The 23,986-nt window shown below is 29.5% G+C and overlaps 1 protein-coding gene across 2 annotated transcripts in view; it reads left to right on the forward strand.

Annotated features, from left to right (window-relative positions):
* Positions 1-23,986, forward strand: part of MED14 (mediator complex subunit 14) — a 63,516-nt gene that overhangs the window by 15,202 nt on the left and 24,328 nt on the right. For both annotated transcript variants that reach the window (XM_076513990.1, XM_076513992.1), the window contains exons 6-21: positions 108-237; positions 1,534-1,574; positions 2,752-2,839; positions 4,376-4,483; positions 4,924-4,967; positions 5,343-5,431; positions 7,427-7,565; positions 7,909-8,020; positions 8,811-8,936; positions 12,842-12,920; positions 15,754-15,913; positions 16,166-16,382; positions 17,277-17,308; positions 18,893-19,021; positions 21,100-21,176; positions 22,992-23,103. In XM_076513990.1, the coding sequence (XP_076370105.1) occupies positions 108-237; positions 1,534-1,574; positions 2,752-2,839; positions 4,376-4,483; positions 4,924-4,967; positions 5,343-5,431; positions 7,427-7,565; positions 7,909-8,020; positions 8,811-8,936; positions 12,842-12,920; positions 15,754-15,913; positions 16,166-16,382; positions 17,277-17,308; positions 18,893-19,021; positions 21,100-21,176; positions 22,992-23,103 (1,683 nt within the window). The remainder of the gene's footprint in view (positions 1-107; positions 238-1,533; positions 1,575-2,751; positions 2,840-4,375; positions 4,484-4,923; positions 4,968-5,342; positions 5,432-7,426; positions 7,566-7,908; positions 8,021-8,810; positions 8,937-12,841; positions 12,921-15,753; positions 15,914-16,165; positions 16,383-17,276; positions 17,309-18,892; positions 19,022-21,099; positions 21,177-22,991; positions 23,104-23,986) is intronic.

The following is a 23,986-nucleotide window of genomic DNA, read 5'->3' on the forward strand; positions in this document are numbered from 1 at the left end:
ATAATATTAATTTTATTTAGTTTTGAAAATGATTATATTTGTTCGTAATCTGAGTGAAGCTCCTGGAGTAGTTGTGAATTTACCTTCATCTAATGTGTTACTTGTAGGATCGTATTGTACCACCTGATCCCATTCTTCCTTCAGAGAAAAGAAGCACCCTATTGAGACTGAACCAGATCATTCAGTACAGACTTGTATCGTCCGATTTACCCTCTGAAATGTGGAATTTGAAAATTGGTCAGCAGTGAACTCTGCAGTACAACTTGTTTAGTAATAATTAGGAATAAAAGAATCATATCAGTGAAGCTTTGAAGATAAACTTTTAGTATTTCAGTTATAACTTATTTAACAAAATTTATTGTTTGAAAATAAAACTAAATTAAGGATAAAAGAACTATATCAGTGAAATTTTGAAGATAAGCTTTTAGTATTTCAGTAATAATTTATTTAATGAAATATAGTTTAAAAATAAAAGGACTGAAACTGGTTAGGCTTAGTCAAAATGACAGTTTTCTCAAAGTTAGTAAACTGTGACACATTGTAAACAGTTATTTTATACTACACTTAAGTCGATTTACACATTTCAAAATTACTATTTCTTTGCTTCTTTTCACTTGATTTTTGGTATGTGTAAGTTTTAAAAACTGATAACTCTTTAATTAGCGACATAGAAAGGTTAAGTAATGTGAGTTGGTATTCCTTCATTTTATCTTAACTGTTATGATGTTCAAAGTTCATGTGTGTTTGCCTCTATCATTTAATGTAGCTCTTTAATTTAGTAACTTATACTGTGTGCTTTATAATGTAACTTATACTGTTTTCATATCTTATTAGTTAATTGTAATACCATTCTTACAGTTAGATAAAACGGGTGGCACTGAGATGTTTGTCATAGTAACTATAGCAATGTAAGTCAGTTAGTAGTTCTATTGAAGTGTTGCTGTGGCTATGCTTAAGTTGGGGTTGTCACTCTTTGTAAACAAGTTAATCAGATGTTTTGGAAATAGCCAATAATCATCTTGCTCTGAGTTATAATCTTGTCATCTGTAAGAAACAAAAGAAGTGATAACTGAAGATTACATAAACCAGATGCTATTGATTGGATGTTACATGAAACTTGGGTAGGAGTGATAAATGTTGCGAGTTGTAATTAATATGAGAGTTTTGAAGTGTTGTATTTTTAAGTAAATATTGTGATAATTCACAGAGTTAGATTTTTTCTTTGTGATTTGTTTTCATTTCTTTTCATGTTGAGACTGTTATTCTCAAATCAGTGTTTGGTGTTGTGTTCATTGTAATTATAAAGGCCTAGCATTTTCATATTTTTAATATAATAACTTGTTCAATTTGTGAAAGCTCTATTAAGAACTACTGTCTTTTTAAGAATCCTTACTTTAATGTTTAAGTTAGCCTTACTGTGGAATAAAAGATTTGTAATTGGTTAACTTGACTGAAGAGATAATTGATAAATTGTTTGAGATACAGTTAATAAATATGGTAATTGTTTAATGATTGTTCTTTTTTTATGTATAGAAAATGGAAGAGTCATTTTTCACATTGAACATGAATTTGAGGTACTTTTTATTTTCCTGTAAATTATTAATGGAATTCCTATATCACATAATAACATTAAGTAGAATGAACTTCTGTTTAAACATATTTAATAAACTTTTTGAACAATAAAAAGCATGTTATATGTTACATCTGTGATTTAACGTGTGCACGCATGTATTTATGAATTTGAAAACTTTTTCAATATAATCGTGTATTTGGAGATAAAAAATTTGAACAGATCATGTGTATTGATTAGTCAAATCATTAATGTTCTCTAAATGTCATTCCCAACTGTGTAATGAAGTTGTTTGTATTTAGTTCAAGTTTGGTTGTGTTTTACTGGAGTGGATTTGCTCAAGCAGCTTTTTATGCACAGTCTGAAAAATGTGATTTATACTGATTTATTGTAATTGTTTTCCAATACTTTTATTAATATAAGATTTACCTTATTTATTACATTTTCTCATAAAAGGTTATTTTGCACCTGCTGTAGTTTCTTAGACCTTCCTACTCCAATTATCCTACAAAATGATCATATAAATTTCTCTGCAACTATAGAGTTGTTAAAAGATATCTTAAAAATAAGAGAATTTATATCATCTGATATCAATCCAATTGAAAATATATGGGCTGAGTTAAATGGATTAACAGAACAACTCAATCCAAACATGGAAGATAAACTTCTTGAAGTATCCAAAGAAGATGGCAGTCAGTCACTCAGGAATATCTGTACAAACTCATTGAAATCATGATACATTGATGTGAGGCAGTACTGAAATTAAATGAAATGCTGACTAAATATTAACTTGTGAGACTGGTTTATGTTATTTTGAGTTTCAGTTTCACTTTTGATTGTTGCAGAGAAACTTGTTTGATCATTTTGTAGGCTAATTGGAGTAAGAAGGTCTAAGAAACTTCAGCAGATACACAATACCCTTTATGAGAAAATGTAACCATAATCATGAAAAGTTCAGGTGTTTAGGAAGGCCCTTGTTAAAATTAGAATTTGAGATCATATTTGAACATACAGATTTGCATATTTTTCTGTTATGCAATAAAAGATTTAACAAATTAACATTTTCAAGGAGGGACACTTTTTTGTCTATTCCCTTCCTGTGTTGAACTAATGTTAACTCATAAGTACTGTAGAATTTTATGTAATGAAGATGTTAGTTATGATTTCTGCTTATGCTGTAGGTGTCACTGACCTTGATGAGGGATGGACCTCTTGTCCCATGGAGGTTGCTAGACATTGACATTCTGGTGGAGGATAAAGAAACAGGAGGTGTGTTTAAAATGTTTGAACATCATCAGTAAGATGTACAGTTCTGAGTGTTCTATACATATTAATTCCACATCATAAAAGCAACTTCACATACATTTCTTGTAAACTAGCTTGAGTTAGTTTTTAAATAGTTTATATGCTAGGATTCACATAAAATCATGTAATGCTTATGTTAAAACATGATGTATAAATGAAAATATTTTAAAAGTAAAAAAGGTACTTGCCAAATAACAAAAAAAACAGAGTCCATGGCGGTTGGAACTTAAAGTTTAGTCAGTTCAGGTTTGTTGTATCTCGACAGTTCCCTGAAGCTCATTGTGTAACTTATTTTTAGTGTTACAATAAGCCATATTTCATTGAACTATGATTCTGAATGTGTAACTTATTTTTAGTGTTACAATAAGCCGTATTTCATTGAACTATGATTCTGAATGTGTAACTTATTTTTAGTGTTACAATAAGCCATATTTCATTGAACTATGATTCTGAATGTGTAACTTATTTTTAGTGTTACAATAAGCCATATTTCATTGAACTATGATTCTGAATGTGTAACTTATTTTTAGTGTTACAATAAGCCATATTTCATTGAACTATGATTCTGAATGTGTAATTATTTTTAGTGTTACAATAAGCCATATTTCATTGAACTATGATTCTGAATGTGTAACTTATTTTTAGTGTTACAATAAGCCATATTTCATTGAACTATGATTCTGAATGTGTGATTATTTTTAGTGTTACAATAAGCCATATTTCATTGAACTATGATTCTGAATGTGTAATTATTTTTAGTGTTACAATAAGCCATATTTCATTGAACTATGATTCTGAATGTGTAACTTATTTTTAGTGTTACAATAAGCCATATTTCATTGAACTATGATTCTGAATGTGTAACTTATTTTTAGTGTTACAATAAGCCATATTTCATTGAACTATGATTCTGATTGTGTAACTTATTTTTAGTGTTACAATAAGCCATATTTCATTGAACTATAATTCTGAATGTGTAATTATTTTTAGTGTTACAATAAGCCATATTTCATTGAACTATGATTCTGAATGTGTAATTATTTTTGTCAAACTTGTAAGTGTAGAAATATACTATTTCTTTCAGTATCCAAAATTAGCATTTTTTTGACAATTTATAATAATAGTTTCCTGTCATAAATTATTTCATTGAGCTTTTCTTTCAATGTTTAACAATAACCTGATGTTATTTTTCCACATTAAAAAATATTACAAGCTAATTATGTTTGTGCTTTTTCACCTGATTATTGACATCGTAGTGTGTTAGAACATTTTAAAAGCACCGAACAACTAATTTTACTTTTAGATAGAGAAAGATACTTTAAGACTGTTTAGCATTAAGATCAATGTTTACTGGTTTATAGTAGCTCAGTCAGTTTTGCTTATGTGTACAAGTAATTAATTATTTTTGTAACATAGAGCAGGAAAGGGTTAACCATAGTAGGGGATTTTCAGAAAGTTCTAGAAGATTTGTAAGATATATTTATTTTGATTTTTGTTTAGATGGAAAAGCTCTTATTCATTCATTACAAGTTAACTACATCCATCAGCTGATACAGTCTCGACTAATAGATAACTCGCGTCCACTCCTTGATGTATATACCATTTTACGTATCCTTATATTTGTTCTTTAAGTTTCTGTTGCAAGATATACCATTTACATTTGATTTGTTTTTTAAAGATGAACGGTTTTTCTTTTTGTCATTATTTCTTATTCACTCAGATTTATAAAAATAAATCAACTTGTTGAACTAATGATTGAAAGTAGTAAAGAAAAGATTAAAATTAGTCAATCAGATCAAAAATATTAATTAATTGTATTTATTACTAATTGAATGTAATACATATAAATGCAGATACGTGAAGTAAGTTTGAAATTTTAAACCCCAATGAATTATAACTTGTGGCAGTATTAATATCATTCTTTTCCCAAACTTATTATTTTATTATTTATAAATGGTGGTGAATGTGTATGAATATCATTTCTGTGACCTAATTTTCATAGTTTGTTGCAGATGGGATGAGTTTGATTATCTTTAACATTCACGCAGATTCATTTTGTTTGAGTCTGCAGTTAGAGGTTTTACATTCTCAGGTGAGTAAGATATTTTAAATATTCTTCCATTATTTAAAACGTAATATGCATGTCACTTTATACAAACTAATAAAAACAAGTGATAAAAATTGAGTTTTGGTTACCAAGATTCAATTCATTGTGTGGAGTTAAAAAGTTTTTAAGTTATTTTTATTTAACCTAAATTTAAGTTTTATGTTTGTTGTGAAAGTACACTTATAGTAATCTTAAATATCACTCTAAAATACTCCATGGAAGTTCCATGCATATATATATATATATATATATATTTATTTTGAGAAGAAAACTGGTATAATTAAAAAATAATATTATTCTAATCACTTTTAAGGTAATATGTAAATTATAATGAAAGTTAATGTAATTTGTTTATATTAGACTGTAAGACTGTGTCGAGAACGACTTGGAGAATTCATCACAATTGAGGAATATGTAGCTGGAAATTGGCTTGTTTTATCTTATTGGAGGTAATAAGTTTTATACATACTGTATCATAATGAAGTTAATTAATCTTTACATGTTTTAAGTGACACAAGTGTTAAAAGAAACTAGAATTTAATGGTACACAATGTAAATATAATATTGGACCCAGTCTTAAATTACATTTTATCATTTATTCATTAATTTAGTGTGTAATGGGAAAAAAATCTTTGAGCACAGTCTCATACTCTGCGTGTTTCAATGTTTCAAGTGTTAAAAGAAACTAGAATTTAATGGTACACAATGTAAATATAATATTGGACCCAGTCTTAAATTACATTTTGCATTAATTTAGTGCGTAATGGGAAAAAAATCTTTGAGCACAGTCTCGTACTCTGCGTGTTTCAATGTCGCATTTCATCATTAAGGGTGCAGTTTTTAAAGGTGTTATCTTGATTTAATTTACATACAGATTTAAAGATTCTTGTAACTTCTGCTAACACCTTGTTCCTCTAGTTCTTCATCCTTTAACACTTTAAAATAATTCTTCTTATATTTGATTATTTACATAGATTCACAGCTATTATTACCATTAATGCTTGTCAGTTGTATTAAAATTTATTTTCAGATTTTTTTCTTTCAATTTTTATTGTTTCATTTTGTTTTTCTTATATCACATTAATTTACATGTGTGTGTATACATATACCAGTTTTTACATTATAAATTATTTTATTAAATCAAGAAATCTGGCTGTGTTTATTGGTCTGCAAAACAGGAACATATATTATTGCTGTTCCTAATTTATTGCATGGTATATAAAATAATGCAAACCTTTTTATGTTAACATTTTCATTGATAAGCTGTAACGTAACACTTTTATTATTATTTTTTAATTTCTTAACAGTTATCTCATTCATATGTGGATTAATTTTTAATTTATCTTTAAAAAAGTTATTTATAAAAAGTCAATACTTATTGTTTTTGATTTCACGTGTAAATAAATTTGTCAGCATTGTTAAGATAATTATCAAAATCAGTCAAATATTTTTTACCATTCTGCTATATTAAAATGTGTTATCAATGTATCCATATGGCTTCGGACTCACACGCTAAAAACTGGGTTTTGATACCCGTGGTGGGCAGAGCACAGATAGTCCTTTGTGTAGCTTTGTGCTTATTTCTAAGCAAAAAAAAAAGAGAACCATCGCTTTCTTTATAAAATTTTCTGTTAATTTGACAAAAAAGAATTTAAAAATATATTTCAACAAGGTTAACCATATCTGTTGTTTGTAAAGTTGTATTCTTATTGTCTCATAATTATTTTCTCAAATTGGCTTTATTCCCAGGAATTTTACTGAATGACGAAATAACATTAAAAACACTAAAATATCGTTCCGTGTTCTGGTCTAATATTGCATATCAAATTTCTTTCAACAAATTCTAAATAATTGTTAACTATGTTTTTATCCATTAAAAGTTAACATTTTTGTGATAATGATTTTACTACATGTACTTAGAATATTTAATATTGAATACAATATGTCTCAGTTTATCCCTAGTCACATAAACTTTGGGCATAGAATATAATTTTGATAATATGAGTACTTTTCAGAAAGTGTTAGGACTGTACAGTTTTTAGCTTTTTCTTTTACCATTGCATGAACTTTTTATGATTTTTTTTTACATTCTGGTACATACCTTCTTTCAATAATTCTTTAATATTTATGCTATAATTAATATTTATTATTATTAATAAGTACAGTTTTTTAACCCCTTTATCTAATCTACAAGTAACCACATCTTGTTATTTTAAACTTTTTAAAACCTTGAAATTTAATTTGTAGGTTTGAAATTATTGACTAAATTACAAATCCACCTCAGGTATTTTTTAAAATTTAGTATAGCTTGTTATTTTAAACACTGTAGGTTATGTGGTTAAACACTTTAGTTATTTAGAGTTTAATATAGATTATTCTTTCTTTGGTATAAGATACAAGTAAGAGTAATCCAAATTACAGGGTTTATTTAATCTTTTAAAAAGGGATCAAATTTCTAAAGATGGCCAAGGATATAGAGTATGTGTACAGATTGATCCAAATGACCCAAGTAAACCCCTTCAGGTAACTCACATACCTCGGCTGAATGTGATAGAAGCTGGTCAAACAGAACAGGCAATTAAGGTTTGTTTCCTAATTTATTATATAATATTTTTTAAAATGACCATCATTCTGATATTCATTTATACTTTTAATATACTAGTTGAAAGCAGCATTTTGTACTTTTCTAAATAGTTTTAGGTTTTTATTAATTTTATTCATGTATTTGTAATGAATTTCAGTTGTGTTGTGTATAAATTTGTAAGTTTAAAAATAGGAGACATTATTTTATTTTAAATATATATATACAAACACACACATGTTGGAAGGGGGGCTCTAATAAATGTTTACACATTTCATTAAATTATTTGAAAGCAGTGGTAATGCAAATGTTTTTTATAACTATTTGTTTCTTTATTCATGATAGAGTGATCATCTTTCAATTGAGAAGCTCTTAATTCATACTATTCACATCCGTACCAAACAAAAATTGACCGAGTTAAAGGAAGAATTGATATCCAGATTGGGAGAAACAGAATGTAAGATAATCCTACCTTTGTGCTGAAACTTCAGTATCAACAGTATTGCTACAGAACTGATCTATTGTTAAAGATAGCTAAGTTTCTCATTCTGTGACACTCTGGTGTTGAAGCACTTATTAAAATCAAAAGCTAAAAAGTGATACCACTTGTTTGTTACGGGGCGATATCTTTTAACGTGTGTTAGTTATTCAGTCTAAGGTAGTGTTTAATTCTCTGTGCATTTATTAAATATGAATGTATTACTAAATACAGAGTTAATGCTTTATTGTGCTAATTAGATTGAAGCTGTTACATATTAATAGCTGAAACAATTAATAATAGTACTTAATAAGGTGAGTACAAAACGGTTGTTATAAATGTATCTCAGAATGGCTGGTATGGGTATTAAAACTTTTATTAATAAGCAGAGTACAACGTTTTGACCATCCTACACCATCTTCAGGCTAACAAAGAAGGTTTCAGGTTTACCTGAAGGTGACCTAGGAAGGTCGAAAGGTTTTTTCTGCTTATCAATAAAACTGTTAACACCCATACCAGCTGTTCTGAGATACACTTCCATTTCAAGTGGGTTTCTCATCATCAAGAATTGTTATAAATGATATTTTTAGTTTATTTATCGTGATACTAGAAATTATTTATTTTAATATTTTGATGAGTTGGCTTCCCATAAGATTGTTTTTATTTCCTGTATGTACCAGTGTACGTAAAGTTCTAAATGGTTATGTATCCAATATTTGCTTGCTTGTTTTTGAGTTTTTAATAGTTATATATTTTGTTTCCATTTCAGGCTCTATGGGTGGGTCACCAGCCATCCTGCACTTTCCACTGCTTCAGCCTTGTATGCAGTCTGAACAGCTGTTGATTACAGTAGATACTCACACTGGCTACTTTCTAGCTCACATTCCACAGTTTGGTAAGCACTGTGGTTGAATGATAATGTACAAGTTTCACATAATCTGTTTTTATTAGCTTAAAATATGGTATGCTGGTTAATTGTTGTGTCACACTGTGCCATAGCAGCTATTCCACAGCTGGGAAAGTAATGTCTTGTTCCTATGATATATGTCATACAACCATCTTTACACGATAAATTTTACATTTTGGTAAGTAATTCTGTAACACATGCTATAAATTAATATACATTCTCCAGTGTAGTAATTGATATCCTATTACTATAATGAAGACCTACAGTGATATTTTGTAGCCAAGGTTTCACTAATTAATTTCAAAGTTATCCACATTGTTTGTGATTGGTATAGCTGTAAAAATCCCATACAAATAATGAATAAACATTCTATAAAGAATAATTCTGATTTTAGAGGATCATTTTTGACCGAACTCACGTGTTTAAACATGAAAAACGTGATAAGTGTAAAGAGATACTGGACTTGAACCCAGAATATCTGGCTAATGTAATTTGGTCAGATAGTGATAAGTCAACCCTAAGTGCCTGACTACAACTTAGAAACCTTTCTTCTGTATTTGACTACTTGTACATTTTATTAGTACCATCAGCTAAACATATTAATGTAAAAATAAGTATTCTAAGTTAACTGGCAGGTCAGCGTGTTTCAATAGTTCATTGTTTCAAATAATAACAAATAATATGCTAACTTACTTCTTCAGTGTGGATGGGATGTATTCTGAGAAGCCCAGCTGCAACAAAGTTAGCTAAAAAAAAGTTGTTTTACTCTAAATAAACAAATAAATAAACATGCTTAATATACAGGTTTTGTGTGGTAACATTTGACATTAAAACCTCTTGTAACCATGTGCTTTTAAAGATATGGAACTATAACAACATTAAAGAGGCCAACATGTCTCCATCTTGCAAAATCCCAACATGGTCAATTTTGACACAAAAAAGTCATGAAAAAACCAGAATAAAAAAAACAACTTTATGTCACTGCTTGGAAATAGCAAAAAAGGGATCTTTGTGCCAAATACCATGCGAGTTGGATGACGTCACATGAATTGAAGTCTCAAATTGTGCCTTCCTCACTGAAAAATTGAGCAGAAGAGAAGAAATTTAAAATTGTCTGTATCTCTGTTCTGTTCCTGTAAAGAGTATCTTTATACTAAATCCCAAGTAAATTGGTTGAAATAGGGCTAGTTAATTGATCAGACCCCCTGAAGTTATAGGTTTGACCTGTTGACACCCATAAAATGACAAAAATGGGCATATCTAACATTTTGTATGAATGTTTGTTGGACCTGTAGAAAAGAAATCTTGTTCCCAAATTTCCATGTAAATTGGCCAAAGTATGGTGAAATAAGTTAAAAATAAACACCCTAAAATTATGCTTTTTGTGGCACATCGGCCCTCCTATAATTACCAAAATGGGCAAGGCCAACATTTATTTTTGCCAGTGTGTGAAATCCCATATAAATTGGTCAAAACATGACCTAGTTATTTACCAAAAATCCCAAAATTATGCTTTTTTGTGAGCTGTGACCCCCTCTAAAAAAAGCACTAAAAACAGGCAAATTCAACTTTATTTTTTATGTCAGTTTGTTGGGCTCATGAATATCTATATTTTTGCTGGTTGGCACATGGATTGGTGTAAATGTGAATGCACAGAAGCTTAATAAATACATTTTGGGGTTGTTTGATTTATAACTTCATGAAATTCCTAAAAAGGCCTAACCTCCCCCCAAAACAAATTCAGGTATATTGGACCAATATACCAATAACCCTGTTAAGTTTAAAGTCAGTATGCTCAGAAATGAAGAAATGGTTGTTGATTGAAAAGTGTTTGGAAGAAGAAACAGTATGTCTCTTTGTAAATAGAGTAAAACATAAAATACTTGGCTAGTTTTCCACTGTCTTGTACTGCAAGTTACAAAAGTATGAAAATACTGGGTACTGGTTTAAATAAAGAAAATCAGTAGTTCTGGAAAAATAACCTTTGAGGTCATGACAAGGCATTTTCCACATGAGCATTGGTAATAAGTTTTTTAATGTCTTTTTGTTTGTATTTTGACAGAATATTTGATATGCACATCTGTAATAAAACTGAAATGTTCTAGTTGAATATTTTTCAATTTAGTTATTTTATTACAACTGTTTATATACTTATTGAACAGTTTTGGAAAATGTATTAGTTATGAAGTTGTGGAGTGTAACGTTTACTGAGATTCATTGAATTACTGAACAGTTCAGTTGAGGATAAGTATATTATTTTATTAAATATTTCTTACATTTTAATATGTCTGTTAATGTTTACTATAACCAGTCTGTAAGTGAAAGATCTAGTGAGTAGAGTGGATGAGGCAATGCTTCATAATCTAATTAATTAAGCTTGTGGCAGGTCATTTGTGCAAAGTTTTCTCGAGCATTGCCAGGAAGCATGATTGGTCCCTTACAGTTGACTAATGCTAGTATTTTTTCACACAACTTGCTGTGCATTTCTTCCAGTTGTTGAAAGTATACTTCTGCAGTAATGCTCTGCCCTGTTCAAGAAAGTTGTTGTTGATGATACCTTTAACAAACTACCATACTGTGATCACAATCTTCTTTTGATGCAATTGTGGCTTTGAAAAGTGTTTAGGGGGTTCATCACAGTCAACTCAATGAGCATATTGCTTTCTGTTGTCATAAAGTATCCATTTTTCATCACAAGTGATTATGCAATCAAGTAATGTGTTGTTTTTGTTGCATACAAGAAGTGTCTCGTTCAGTGCAGAATGGCAATTTTTTCTGTTGAGTTCATGTGGAAACCATTTGTCTAACTTTTTTCTTTTCCAATTTCCTTAAGAAGACTTGATATTGTGGAAATTAAAACACCCAATTTCTGTGCCATTTCTTGAACAAAAAGTTGTGAATTTTTCTTACACTAACACCCTCAAGTTCTTGTCTTCAACAGTGGAATGATTCTCTCTACCCTCCTCATCTTGGAGACTGAAGTCTCCTTTTCTGAACACTGAAAACCAATGCTGAATTGTCTTTCAGAAGTGGCTTCATCTCCCCATGCTTGCTTTATATTGTGAGTTACCTGAGCAGCACTATGACCAAGTTTAAATTCGTACAGAAAAATTACTCTAAAATGCATTTTTTCCATCTTGACAAAAGGGCTCTAGAATATTAATAATGAACACTTTTTTAAAATTGAGAAACTGATGTATAGATAAAACATTCAAGTTTCCCATAATATGAAGGTAATGATATATAAAGCAATGTGTATGTTAAATTACAGAAGTGAAATCTGCCATTATTTTCCAAACAACCTAATAAATTCCATGACATAGACTTGTTGAAACATTTATGTTTATAATAAAGCTGGTGTTCTTTACCCATTCGAGTCATCTTCAAGCTTTAACTTTCTAAAAAGTGGGTTCCTTGTCATCAATTGTAAGTAATTATTTGTATTAAAACCCATGCCATCCATCTTGAGGTACATTTTTACTTCTAGTGGGTTTCTTATCATTAGTAATAAGTAATTATTTGTTTTCTCTAAATATTTTATTCTTAAGTTGATCAGGTTTGTGTATTATAGGTAACTAACCTTTTTGTTTATTTCATTGTTACTGATATAAAGCAATAATTGTATTATCTATTTATGTACAATGTGATGGTTGTTTTTTTTGGTAATGTTTAAATATTCTAACTAGAAAATTTTCTTATTTTGATATAATGATTATTTATAGTTCTGATCACAGATATTATCATGTCTTGTTTTTGTCAAATTCTGTTAAGTTTTATGTATAAATCCTGTAACACATTTAAAAAACATGCTATTTGTATATAAGTATTAATATGTAAGGAACTTTAATGTTTACATATCAAAAATATTTGTACATTATTGTTTTTTGTTACAGAGGCTCCAACAATGGAAGAACTTAGTGAATCTTTAAATAAAGATTTGGGTCAGGTCGAGGCATTGGTCTTGGACCTTAGGTATGTTATTACAAAATACTATTTAGGTGTAGGACCACAAGAGAGAAGTATGTATGTATGTAAATTGTCCATCAGTGGAAGTTTTATGTAAATAATATAAGCTATATCAACAGTTCATATTAGCTGTTACTGGTATTTTTCATCTTTGGTGATATCCAAAGATGAACCTCTATTTAAGATGTTACATAGAACACAATATATTGAAGCAGGCTTCTGATTTGTGTTTATTAAGTAACATATTAAAATCATACTCTTTTGTAACTTGCACATATTGAAGCGATAATGCAGTACAGTTACAGGTTTTATGTTGCACAACATTTTAACTCTCATAATACAGGCTTGGTCAGTTTGACCAACTACACAACCTCCTTGTACTCATTTAAAGTCATTTCAGATGTAATACTTCTAACTTTCAATATAGTGTGTATATATACCTACAAGATTTGGCAGTATTTTGGTAAAAAGTAAAGTCTTGTATGCACACACACAAAAATTTCATCAAACTGTTTTTAATAAAATAAAAATTTATCTGTGAATATTTGTTTTGAATTATCACTGTGCAAGGTAATTTTCATGTTAAAATTAAAAATACTTTTCCTAATCTGAAAAATCTCAAATTTTCTTTGTGCAACCCCTAAAATCTCTAAATGCATTTAAAGCTTTTTTCAGTAAATCTACAGTTTATTTGTTACCTTATCTACCGTGACTCAAAATGGAATCATGTAGGTACAAGTTGTTTTGTAGAAAGTATTAAAATAGTGCTGCAGATTGATACATTACACAGTGTATTGAAGGGTCTCTGTCATAGGCTTCATATGATATTGATATTGTAGTAACATTACTACATTGTGAAAGTTAGCTCACATAACATATATTCAAGTTTAATTCATAAGATCTTTAATACGTTTGGAGTAGAGGTCTGAATGGGTTTTATGTGCAATGCACTGGGGCCATTTGTTGTAATTTTTGATCTTGCAGATATGTGCATTATCTTTCATGGTGGGATTTGCTTTTAACACTTATTAGTTTGTGTAGTGTATGTATGTGTATACATACAGGTACATGTAAAGACACAAAGATACTGAAGAAATGTACCTTCCATGCTCCCTTTAGGTCAAATATGTGAGATATCAAATAACTGTTTTCAGATTAATAGATAGGTTGTATTGTTGTTGAAGAAGTAAAGCTGAGGACTTATTATAGAGATAGGAAAAGCTTTTAAATAGTAAACACAGTAAGTTTAAGTTATAAACCTTGTGTATCAAAAACAAGTAATTTGTTACAAGACAGTCATAAACTTAAAACTAGGCCTATCACTTGAGAACAATTTATGTATAATTCAATTCCTATGTTACATTATGTAACCTCTCAACTTTTTCTTTGAGCATGCTTTATAATGAAATGTTTTTTCAAAGAATTCCTTGGTGATTTGTTTAGATTTTCTTTAACCATTTTTTGGGACACTGAGCACATTTCACAGTTGTTTATGAAGCTTAAGTAAAAATAATAATAATAACTATTTCAACAATTTGTTACCAAAGGATAGTTTGAAATTAATTGTTTTTCATTTTATAACGTTAATATAATTTTTGAAAACAAAGAATTATACCTTGTTTCTCACTTGGTTTTTCCTTTTCTTTCTCTACACTTATAGCTATCACAGACCAATCTTTACACACATTTATGATATAAAAGTATTGTCATCTGAATAACAATTAAGTTTCAAAACTGCTACAGATAGTCTAAATACCATTGGATAGAGTATATTACAAATTTATGTCAATGCAGAATAAATAATGTAGTATGAGAAGTAATTCATGGTTTCATGAGAAAATGAAAACTTGTTCTTGTTGCTGAGAAAATCAGCAGAATCTAATGAGAATTTTCAAAAATAAGCCATAAACCTTCAATCTTTTAATAGTTTTTATAAATGTTCTTTTCATTCCCAAGAAAGTTTTCATCTTAAATTGCACTTATTTGAAAGCTACAGAAATTTTATTCTATGACAGGGTATTTAGTAAGCCTTGTTAGGCTAGGAGAGTATGACTAGGCAATAGCAAAATATTCTGTTGATTTATATCTTTATTTATTGAATATTATTGTTTAGTTTATCATGTTCAAGTAATGGATATAAATAACTTGTAATGTTTTGAAAATAATGTATATTTATTAAATATACTTTTGACCAAAAATATTTTGACATAGTCTGATCTCAAGCTATTTAGAAACATCAAGTTCTAAGCCAGTGATAAATCTTTGTCAATTTTTCAAAATTCTTTACAATTTATGTTTGGTAAAATAAGGTAATAATAAGGAATATTAATGAAGTTGAAATTGATTGACTGTATCAGATGGATCTTTCTGGCAGTCATTAAAGAGATTTTAAATCTTAAAATGAAAGGAAGTATTTTAATGTTTTCTTAAAGCTATTTTTCATAATATAAAAAGTGATAAAAACAATATATAGTTCAAAGTAAGTGAGGATTTTTCCATTACAATCTAAATATCAATTACTAAAATTGTGGTTGGTTTCACGTAATTTGGTTAAGTGTTTCCATTCCAAGAAGGAAAACAAAGGACATGAGTGTCTAGCCCAAAAAGAATCAAGCTAGATATTACTTAAAGTTCTTACAGACATAATTATTAATGCTGTACAATCAAACAGTCATCATCACTCATAGCTGTACTTGTCAAACTTGTAAGTCATAATTACTAAATTAAACTGGACAGTGAATGTTATCTTACCATAGAAAATGCTATATTTATTTCAAATGTTTATGTTTATTTTCATGAAATGCTAGTAATTACAACCATGAAATTCAATCTCTCTCAGATATTGGGTAGTGTTACGTCGATGTGAGAAGACTATTCAGCATCTACCAGTGCTCTCGAGTGAACAACTCCCACTGATAGTACTCCCAGAACATCCAGTGGCTCAGCTGGGAAAGCACAAGCTCTTCATCAAGCTATGTAAACATCATAATTACTATGTGGTAAGTTGACAAAGTTTTAAACATTTTCACCGTGTACCTTAAACTTTGACACTTGTTTTATGTGGTAGAAGAATGTCTCAGTTTGAATTTAATTTACATCATAATGTAAAGGTTTTCCTGTTTTATTTTTCATCAAAAGATTTAAAAGAGTTCTGAATTAATGTTTAAGACAGAGTATATTGTCTTTAGAAAATGCTGTGAATTATAATTATTTGCATTCTCTACAGTTTAATTATTTGTGGTTTTCCGAAGGTCGTTCAGCTGAAACCTCACGAGGATAATCCAGGTGATGTTGCCTTACAGTATTACCTAATGACAGTTAGTCCTCAACCGTTAGAAGAAAGCACAGATCAGCGGGATGACACAACAGGTTTAGAACTAGAATTGCCAAAATCTTTTCTTCAGGTTGTGAATTTTCTCCCACTAAACACTTTTACAATATCCCATGGACCATTCACCAGCATTGAAGGTAGAAGTTAAACTAAATGTTTTGAACTTTTTAAAATTGTACTTGCTAAAATTATTTATTTAATTAAACATATACAAAATAACTTTTTCTGCATGAAATTTATTATAAAAGAAAACAGCAGTTTAAATATTTCTGTTCCCAAAAAGTAATATTTTTGTATGTGTGATTACTTGTAATTAACATTTTCTGTAGAACTTATATTAACAGACAGAAAACATTAACTTATCTATTTCTACTTGTGTTATAATTTCTTTCATTATTAGCTGAACTACTCAGTAATAGTCAGCCTTGTATCATTTTAGGTACTTGGAACAACTTTTAGTCACTAGTAGTTAGAAAAAGCTTACATTTAAAAAAAAATATATATATATATATAAGAGCAACTAAATTAGAACTGGAATATATTTATATAAACTGTATTGATATATATCTTATGAAACATTTTGGTCAAAGGTAAGTAAACAATAATAGCAACATTTTCAGATCATCAAATTGGTTTATTAGTTTACTTTTTCTATATTTCTTAATATTGTTTACCAGAATTTCCCAAGGTGTGAGGAGTTAAATTCCACAGGGGAGACATGATTGATTAAGAAAATCAGTAGTACAAAATGTAAAATTAAGAGTTTTAATATAATTTTTACTGATGAAAGTAATAAGTAATCACTACAATGCATTTTGATGTGTTTCATATACTAAATCTTGTCAATTCTTTTACCCATTTTAGAAGGGGGAGTTCACAAGAAAACATTTATTACAGTGGAAAATTTGGGAAATGTTAATGTTAGCTATTCACAATTCACGTATAGATTTACAAACCTTTTTCTATGCAAATCAAGTAGCTTCAAATTTGTTTTATTTTACTTAAATGTTTTTTTTTTTTTTCCATGATAGTTGCAGACCAGAATGTAGGTGTCAAGAGAAAAGTAAGTCTATGGAAATGACCTAACTCAGTATTTATGTGATATTTATTTAACTAAAAGAGCTCATGATTTCACAGTTAAACAAATCTTATTAAAAAACAAATAAATCGTTCAGAAGATACAAAAATGGAGTTTCATTAATACTGCAACACTGATTTTTTTTCTTGAACTACCAGAATGCTAGACATTTTTGCTACTTTTTGCATGATTTGAAACCGTTACATTCTCATAACCCAAACTTCAGAAACTTAAGTTTTATCTGAAGTATTGAGATAGAATTTTTCAAGTGGGTTATATTTTATGTTGCATTTAGAAACCAAACAACAGAAATTTCAGTCATTTATGTAATGCCAAAAAATCGTACCTCAGTTACGTAGACCAGCTGTTATCAATGTAATGCATAATCAAAAAATTGTACTTCAGTTACGTAGACCAGCTGTTATCAATGTAATGCATAATCAAAAAATTGTACCTCAGTTATGTAGACCAGCAGTTATCAATGTAATGCATAATCAAAAAATTGTACTTCAGTTACGTAGACCAGCTGTTGTCAATGTAATGCATAATCAAAAAATCGTACTTCAGTTATGTAGACCAGCTGTTGTCAATGTAATGCATTATCAAAAAATTGTACCTCAGTTACGTAGACCAGCAGTTACTGATCTAATGCATAATCAAAAAATTGTACCTCAGTTACGTAGACCAGCAGTTACTGATCTAATGCATAATGCCTGCAAGAAAGTGTAGCTTAAATGGTATGTGTGAAAATGATGAAGAAAATTCAAGAGGGGGGGATGAATAATAACAAAAATGTTTCATAGATCGCTGTTAGTTTGTATTGAACATGTAGGAAACATAGGTCACTGTTAGTTTGTTTTCAACATATAGGAAACATAGGTCACTGTTAGTTTGTGTTGAACATGCAGGAAACATAGGTCACTGTTAGTTTGTGTTGAACATGCAGGAAACATAGGTCACTGTTAGTTTGTGTTGAACATGCAGGAAACATAGGTCGCTGTTAGTTTGTGTTGAACATGCAGGAAACATAGGTCGCTGTTAGTTTGTATTGAACATGCGGGAAACATAGATCGCTGTTAGTTTGTATTGAACATGTAGGAAACATAGGTCGCTGTTAGTTTGTATTGAACATGTAGGAAACATAAGTCACTGTTAGTTTGTTTTCAACATATAGGAAACATAGGTCACTGTTAGTTTGTTTTCAACATGTAGGAAACATAGGTTGCTGTTAGTTTGTGTTGAACATGCAGGAAACATAGGTCACTGTTAGTTTGTGTTGAACATAGGAAACATAGATCGCTGTTAGTTTGTATTGAACATGTAGGAAACATAGGTCACTGTTAGTTTATATTCAACATCTAGGAAACAGACTTAATTATTGCATTTTAAGTACAGTAACTAAATCTCAGTTCTATTTGGCATAAATTATTAATATGAGTAGAAAACTAATTTTTGATTTGAAATTTTGCAACCTTCAAAAATGAAACAAATAATTTGTTGGAGTCTCTATTGATTGGTGCACTGTGTGTCTTTAATATGAGTGTTATTAACTCATTCATTTTTATTTAGCTTTTAGCAAAACAACCTGCAGAAAGTTCAGTGAAACGTTTAAAAAACACAGGATATTTTAACACTGAGCTCGCTCATGTGATTGCCATGTGTGATGAAAGACTACCTTTTTGCACCCTGACAGCAGAGGTAAGATTGTTATTACTTTAGAGGCATACCTTTGGTTGCTGAGTAGTTTGTTGTATGCTTTACTAAAGCTTGAAGAAAATGCTGCTGCTTTTATTTCCATGTTTTATTCAAAAATGTGGTGACTTTTAAAACTGAAGTGATATTTGAGCTGGATCAGTTCCATGTGGTGACTTTTAGAACTGAAGTGATATTTGAGCTGGATCAGTTCCATGTTTGAAAAACTGGTAGCTTCAAACAAACTTCTTGTAGAAAAAATGAATGTTTACTGATTCTGAGAGTCAAATTAGTGGATGCAAGAAATTCTGCTTTTTCTTCAAGTCAGAAGTGAGGTTATTTATAAATGGATGACTATAAGTTTTGTGATATTTTTTTAGAAGGCTGAATAATATTACTTTAAATAAATGTAATCTTCTTTTTCAAGGTTTTAAAAAATAAAATTATAACTGAAATTTTTAGGTTTAGAAATTTAATTTGATATGTATTTTATCAATGTCTGTTTTAGATAAATTAAAAAAAAAATCCAAATTGTTAATCCTAATTTCAGTTTCTCATCCTAATTGTGACTTTTATTTGGGAAGTAAAAATACTTAACTTTCTATCTGTGTAGATAACTTGTGCACAAAAGGAAGAATACTACCAGTTTGGGGTTTAATACTTGTTTATTACTTATTTTTAGGTCAGATAATTTGAAAACATTACGTTTCTGAAGGTAGTGGTATCAGAAACAAAAAAATATCAGCTAAATGCATTTTTTGTTTAAGAACATCCAAGTTTCTAAATATAACAAAATTATAAATATATTGCCTTGAAGCTGTAGTTTACTTTCTCGTAATATTTTAGGCACTTTTAATTCTTATGTTGTAAGTCTTTTTTGATCACATGCTTTGATAAATTCTTAACATATATTCCCAAGTTTAATTCAGTGTGCTCCCACATATCATGAGTACTCAATTTTAAAAGGTTAAACTGAAAACAATTTGTTTCCTAACATAACAGTTGTGCACAATGTACTGAATAATTTCTAAATACAGTAAACAACTATTTATGTGTTAAACATTTTTGGAAATCTTGTATTGAAGTATTTTGACATGTCAATTTTACATAATTTATTTAAAGACTATATGTGGCAATACACTAAGTTAATAATTCATATTCATATAAATCTGTCATTGCTATAATTGTCACTACCATCAGATTCATTGCATTCATTGGACTTTCTGGAACATTTAGTTCTTGTTCTGATTCTCATCATCTGTTCCATCCACCACCTTGGATATGGAACATTTTTAAAACCTTAAATGATGCCATAATGATTTGACAGAACCTTCTTGTAAAAATACCTAAAACAATTGAATGCATGGAAATATTATGTGCAGTAAAACTTTCAAGAGGCATTTGGAGGAAAACAATTGTGCATTTTTTGGGGCAAATATTGTGTATCAGGGTTTTCTTTTTCTTTAATGTTACATAAAGATAATAAGATAATTTTACTGGTTCACATAATTATTTAGTAATTTTGCTGAAGTAATTACTTTGGCAGTTTGTTTTTCTTCTTCTTTATAACAAAATCTCCTATAGACAATTTGAAACTATTGGGCCTTTTTGAAACAACTATGTGATATCTAAAAAGAATAAAGTTTTAACAACATAAATACAATCTATTTCTATTAGTTGTAATGACAAGTAATATTATATGTTGTAAAATGTTTGATCTGTATTTGTTATTATGTTTGTGGTACTATTACTACCGATAAACATACAAGAAGCCTGGTTCTTAGATTAATGAATGTGACTGTGTATTATGCAGTAACACATTGCACAGCCGTGCCATGTCGTGGTTTTTATTTCATTAGAAATTATAAATTTACCAAAAAATATTGAGCTCAATAATGTTCATTGGCTAATACATTTTATGTTTCAAGTGTTTGTGTTTCAGATATAGTGTTTGTTTTTGTGACTTTTTGAAAGTGTCTAAATAGTGACTCTCAGCTGAAATTAGTTGAATAATTTTTTATGGCTTTTTTTTTTTTAATAAAATATGTTTGTATAATGTATGAATGTTATGTTACATGCTATAGTTAAATAGAAGAGGAATATGCCATCAAGGACTTCAGGTAGAAGCTAATGGCACAAACTTCGTTGTCAAACTTGTTAAGTAAGTTAATAATGTTTCTGAAACTTTTCCATTACTTTATATGTAATGAGACACACTGGAATTTCACTATTTATAATGAGATTTATTGCAAAAAAAAAAAAATTTAAAAGGTGGTATTTGATATAATTTTCATATTTTATAATGTTGCAAGATATTACATGAAGTTCATTTTGAACTTTTTCAGAGCTGCAGATTCATGTTATCTTGTCAGTTCAGTCTAGAATTGATTGAATATATTATAAATAAAAATTGTTTGTGTGTGTCTATATATATGTATAGTATCAGGTCATCCCATAAGTAATGTCCGAAAATTTAATACAGAAAGTGCATCATTATTTCTGTCTTTATAGAAGGCTTTAATGACTAAAATATCTAGTAGAACGTGTATAAAAATGTTCAGACAAATAAAAGAAACTAACCCAACTCCACTTTTTCAGATCATTAATCAAATAAACCCTTATGAAGATGGATGTGACTGAGGAGCACATTAGGTATATAATGTTTTATGAGTTTAAAAAACACAATAGTGCAGCAGAAACTACACAAAACATTCAAGGTGTTTATGGTGTGGAGTCTCTCAATGAAAGAGAATGTCGAAGGTGGTTTCAGAAGTTCAGATCAGGTGACTACAGCTAAAGTGATGCGCCATGTTCAGTTTGTCCTGTTGAGTTTAATGATAACTTGCTGCTTGCTGTACTTGATGAAGATTGTGCTATAACAGTTGCAGAACTAGCACAAAAGCTTAATTCAACCCATTCAACAGTTCACCGTCGTCTGCAACAGCTTGAAAAGGTGTCGAAACTTGGAAAATGGGTCCCTCGTGATTTGACAGAAGCCAACCTTAGAGCAAAAGTGGACATTTGCACTTCTCTGCACTTTTGTGAACGTAAATCACTTTATTTGAACAGGATAGTGAATGGAAATGAAAAATAGATATATTATAAAAAGGTTAAATGCTGCAGACCCTGGCTCATTGCAGGTAAACTGGCTAAAGCATAGCCCGAAATGGACCTCCACCCTATGAACATCTTGTTAAATGTTTGATGGAATATTGTTGATGTGATGCACGTTGAATTGCTGCCATTCAATGTAACGATTACATCAGACTTCTATTGTCAACAGTTAGAGTGCTTGAATGAAAGAAAAGAGGCCTGTTTTGATCAGTCGTAGAGGTGTTGTGTTACACCAAGATAATGCACGGCCCCACAAAGCAAAGATCACATCTGCAAAGATTGAAGAGCTAGACTGAGAAAAATTTCCACATCCTCCTTATTCTCCAGACCTTGATTGTCATCTATTCTGAAGTTTGCAGAACTATCTTGATGGAAAAGACCTTGGAACATAAGATGTCAAAACTATCCTCTCTACATTCTTTCCATCCAAACCCCAATAATTTTATAGAAGTGGTATTCAGAAGCTCATGAATCATTGGCAGGAAGTAATTAATAATAATGGAACATACATTATTGATTAAATAACATTAAAAGCATTTGAAATCCTTTCTCTTTTTCTGAATCTAAAATTGGACATTACTTTAGAGATGACCAGATATGTTTAACATTCCTCAGAATGTTGAGTCTTGGGCTTTTAAACATACATTTAATAACTAAAATCTGTCACTCAGAATTACAAGTTTAAAATGACAAAAGTGTAAAGTAAACAACAGGAAAGAGTATTTTTATCTATACTTTTTAGAGAATATATTACTTGTAGACTATGTAATTGTGAGTAAAATCATGCACATATATATATATATGTGTGTGTGTGTATATATATATATATATATATTTTTTTTCCATGTTCTATCATCATTAGAATGCCCCACTGTGAAGGAAGTGATGTTGAGGCTGCTGCTGTATTGTCATCTTCATTACTAAGTTGTACATTGAGACTTCCAGGAAAAGGCATGAGAGCTTGGCTTGTAGAGGTAAATTTCATTGTTTTAAGCAGTCTACTAAAATGTGAATTATAGAGATGGTTGTTTTTCTTTATCTTCAGATCCACTCCGACAGTTGACTTAGAGATCATCTGGTCATTGGTTTGTAAATTGCACACAGTTTCTACATACATCCATCATAAAGCTGTGTTCAGGAATATATTTCTTCATAAGAGGGAAAAAAAAGCCTTCATGCTTTAAATGTTAACTGAAAAGAGAATGTTGAAGAACAGACTAAATTTAAGAAGGGTTTAACACAAGAAAGTAAACAGAATTGGAAAACAATTCACATTGCCTTGTTTAAAGTATCATTACACCTAGACTTAACCATATAATTATTAAATTATTTTAGCTGTTAAACTTTAAAAATATCTTTGAATCATAAGGTTCAACTGATTGACAGAAAACTGAGTATGTGTACATTTTGTTTAATATTTGATTGTAGTTTCTCTTCTTCAGAATAATGAAAACATCTTTTAGATTACAAACTTTTCTGTTTCATTAGTAAAAATATATATTACCAAAAAATCAAACCAAGTACTGCACTTTCAGTGCAAACAGATATATGCTTTTTTTATTTTTATTGAAGTTTTATCTGAAACTGAGTATTAAAATTATGTTTTGGTGCTTTGGATGCTACAGATATATCTAATGCAATAATTTTGAGATGTAAAAAAAAAAGCAATCTTACGAAGCATTGACACAATATCTGATAAAACAGTAAAACAAAAGTTTATGAATTAGGAAGAATGTTAACCTTATTTGTACTGTTGGGGCAAAGTGCTCATGTCTTGACCTTTATTAGAAAGTTATATTCAAAATTAAATTAAATTACTTTGTTATAGATGTGTGTTAATAAGCTTCATATGAAAAT

The sequence above is a fragment of the Tachypleus tridentatus genome, chromosome 7, assembly GCF_004210375.1.
Source record: "Tachypleus tridentatus isolate NWPU-2018 chromosome 7, ASM421037v1, whole genome shotgun sequence".
Taxonomy (NCBI): Eukaryota; Metazoa; Arthropoda; class Merostomata; order Xiphosura; family Limulidae; genus Tachypleus; species Tachypleus tridentatus.